This window comes from Neofelis nebulosa, chromosome X (genome assembly GCF_028018385.1).
Source record: "Neofelis nebulosa isolate mNeoNeb1 chromosome X, mNeoNeb1.pri, whole genome shotgun sequence".
Lineage (NCBI taxonomy): Eukaryota > Metazoa > Chordata > Mammalia > Carnivora > Felidae > Neofelis > Neofelis nebulosa.
Window position 1 is genome coordinate 32,449,361 of NC_080800.1, and position 3,273 is coordinate 32,452,633.

Here is a 3,273-nt window from a genome sequence, read left to right on the forward strand (position 1 = left end):
TTTATTAAACACTAAAGATTAAAGTAATCCTTTTCACTGAATATTGAAATTATATGAATTGAAATTCTTTAGAAACTTTTTGTTTTACTTCCAATATAGTTAATACACAGTGTTATATTAGTTTTAGGTTTACAGTATTGTGATTCAACAATTCTGTGCGCCATCCGGTGCTCATCAAGTGCACCCTTTAATCCCCATCACCTATTTTGCCCATCCCCCCACCCACCTCCTCTCTGGTAACCATTAGTTCTCTATAGTTAAGAGTGTTTCTTGGCTTCTCTCTCTCTCTTTTCCCCTTGCTCATTTGATTTGTTTCTTAAATTCCACATATGAATGAAATCATATGGTATTTGTCTTTCTCTGACTTATTTCACTTTGAATTCAGATTCTTGAAATACATTCGTGTTTGTTTCTTCAAGAATTTTTTTTAAATCAAGTACCTTTAAAGGGTCAGAAATTTAATTTCATTATTTTCAGGGTATTTTAGAAATACTCAATTTATATAAGCAATTATTCATCTAGATATATCAATCAGAACAGAGCCTCTTTAATTTCCGAGATGTGGAGGTAGGAACTTTATATACTCACACAATCAGAGATGAAGTCATTTCTGAATTATAGACACATACATGTACAGGCACAGTGAAATAAAGGTTATAGCCTCAATTCTACAATTTTAATCATGGGTCAAGTATAAACACAGAAACAGTAAACCTCCCTGGTACAGATATCAAGTACTTGTTCTGCTCCCAGAGGGCATGAAATTCTGCATTTATTTGCACTAAAAATAGACAAACAAAAAGACTGACAAACCGGATTCTCTGTTGTCTCTCACCCAGTGGGGACCAGATCTCTACAAGCCATCAATCTATTTAGGAAGATCTCCAGATGGTGGGACCATAAATATGAATTGTCACCACATGACCAAACAATTGCACTTTTAGGTATATACACAAGAAAATCGAAGCCATATGTTAACACAAAATCTTGTACACAAATTCTTATAGCAGCATTATTTATAATAGTCACAATGTTGGAAACAGCCTAAATGTCTATCAGCTGATAAACGGATAAACAAAATGTGATCTATGCATACGATGGATTATTTTCCAGCCATAAAAAAAAATGAAGTAGTGATAGACATTATAATGTGGACAAACCTTGAAAACATGCTAAGCAAAAGAAGCCAGATACAAAATGTCTCACATGAGCCCGTTTATATAAATGTTTAGACTAGGGAAACCAATATAGACAGAAAGTAGATTGTTTGCCAGGGGCTGGTAAAGAGTGAGGAATAAGGAGTTACTGCTTTAATGGGTAAAGGGTTTCTTTTGGGGGTTATGAAACTGTTCTGGAATCAGAAGTGATAGCGTCACAGCATTGTGAATGTATTAAAAGTACACTGAATTGGGGAGCACCTGGGTGGCTCAGTCAGTTAAGCATCCGAATCTTGATCTCAGCTCAGACCGTGATCTCAGGGTTGTCAGTTCAAACCCTGTGTTGGGCCCCACGCTGGGTGTAGAGCCTACTTAAAAACAAAACAAAACACTGAATTGTACACTTAAAAATGGATGGCCAGAATGGTGAATTTTATGTTATGTGGGCTTTACCTTACCAATAAAATGAAAAGAAAACAAAAACTCAAATTCCCAACCACGGCTGTCAATAGCCGAGAATAACTTACTGGCTAAAAATGAACTCAAAACAAAACAGAAACACTAAACAGGAAGAGAGAAAAACAAATTATAAAAAGATTTAACAATGTAATAATTGGTATACTGGAGTCACACTGAAGAGCCAAGAAAAGACATGCCCGGGCTTTCAGTGTTCATGTGGTCCACATCTCCATCATTGAAGATTACCTGGCTCTGCTAGGTGGAACAATTGGACATATGGGTGTTTCAGAGCTAAAGATAATTATGGAAGAAGTATAAAATCATGGCACTTAGACAGACATGAACACATGTTGAAAAAATTTGTTTATCATATGAGCAAATTGGCAGATTTCATAACTAGTTCACAAGAGAATCCAAAGAAGAGAAGCAGGAATATTGATCAGAAATAGTGAGAGGAATGTATAAATGGAGGCAAAATTGGTTTGATTACTGTGTGAGAGGGGGATGAACTGAGCCTGCCTTGGAGGTCGTGCATGTCTGTCACTGACCTACAACTTAAAAAGGGACAAAAGAGAGTTTGAAGACAACGTAAGGCTGGAATACCTGGAGTGGTGTCCTATAGCCAAGGAAAAAAATTCACTGAAACAAATCTTTTGCTAGAATACTGCAGTCAAGTAGAATGTTCAAGTTCCCTCGTAAAGAGGGTCCAGTGCAGTCAACAGGGAGACCAGGTTTCTGTCATGGATGTTTCCAGGCCAGTCCTGAGCAGGGCACAGTGACATCAGCGACACCAGTGACATCATAATGTCGGAGGTGTCATATAAGCAGCTCCCTGACCAGTGAGGGGCACGCTTGGTAGGAGTCGGCGCCGGCATCCTGCCACCCTCGGGCCAGCGGGACGGTCAGGCCGGCCGATCGGGTTCCAACCTAGCACGAGGCATGTCTGGGAGGCGCAGCCGCCGGCACCGTCGCAGACAGAGGAGGCACGCGGTGTCCCGCTCCAGGAGAGCCGAGCTGCAATTCCCGGTCAGCCGCGTGGAGCGTCTCCTGCGAGAGCGTCGCTACGCCCCGCGCCTGAACTCGTCCACCCCGGTCTTCCTGACCGCCATTCTCGAGTACCTGACGGCCAACATCCTGGAGCTGGCGGGCAAGGAGGCTCTGGACGGCCACAAGATGCGCATCACCTCGGAGCACGTGCAGCGAGCCCTGGGCAGCAACCAGCACCTCAGGGGTCTCCTCGAGGACAACACCTCCCCTCGGGTGGATGGGCTGCCCCGAGTTCGGAAGTGGTGATGCCCGCGTCCCCGAGCCGGCCCCCTCGTCCGGACCCCGAAGCCGCCCACAGATGAGGGAGGCCTGGCCTTGTGTCTGCACGTGACATTAAAGGAGTTAACTCCAGGGCCGTGCCTCTGACCGGTGTCTGTTTCTGTCATTGGGAGGTAGCTGGAGGTGTCTGTCAGACATCTGGGAGGAGACCTCCCATGGGAGGTGGAGGGTGGACGGGCGGTCAGTGTGGGATGCTGGACTTGGGCATTTCGGGGAGCGGTTTCGCTGGGGACAGTGCGGGAAGCGGCCCTGAGGGAGTAGCGGGTCAGGGGGAAGAGACTTCCTCACTGGCGCTGAGCCAGTCCAGGCTTGTGAGGCCAGGAGGCTGGCG

At 44.7% G+C, this 3,273-nt stretch overlaps 1 protein-coding gene across 1 annotated transcript; it reads left to right on the forward strand.

Annotated features, from left to right (window-relative positions):
• Positions 1 to 2,508: 2,508 nt before the first annotated feature.
• Positions 2,509 to 3,029, forward strand: LOC131501982 (histone H2A-Bbd type 1-like). Its single transcript, XM_058712571.1, has one exon. The coding sequence runs from the start codon at positions 2,556 to 2,558 to the stop codon at positions 2,907 to 2,909; it is 354 nt and encodes a 117-aa protein (XP_058568554.1). The 5' UTR covers positions 2,509 to 2,555; the 3' UTR covers positions 2,910 to 3,029.
• The last annotated feature ends 244 nt before the right edge of the window (positions 3,030 to 3,273 follow it).

Bases quoted from the DNA above. Each gene is read 5' to 3' on its own strand.
- LOC131501982 (XM_058712571.1), top strand. From the start codon at position 2,556: ATGTCTGGGAGGCGCAGCCGCCGGCACCGTCGCAGACAGAGGAGGCAC.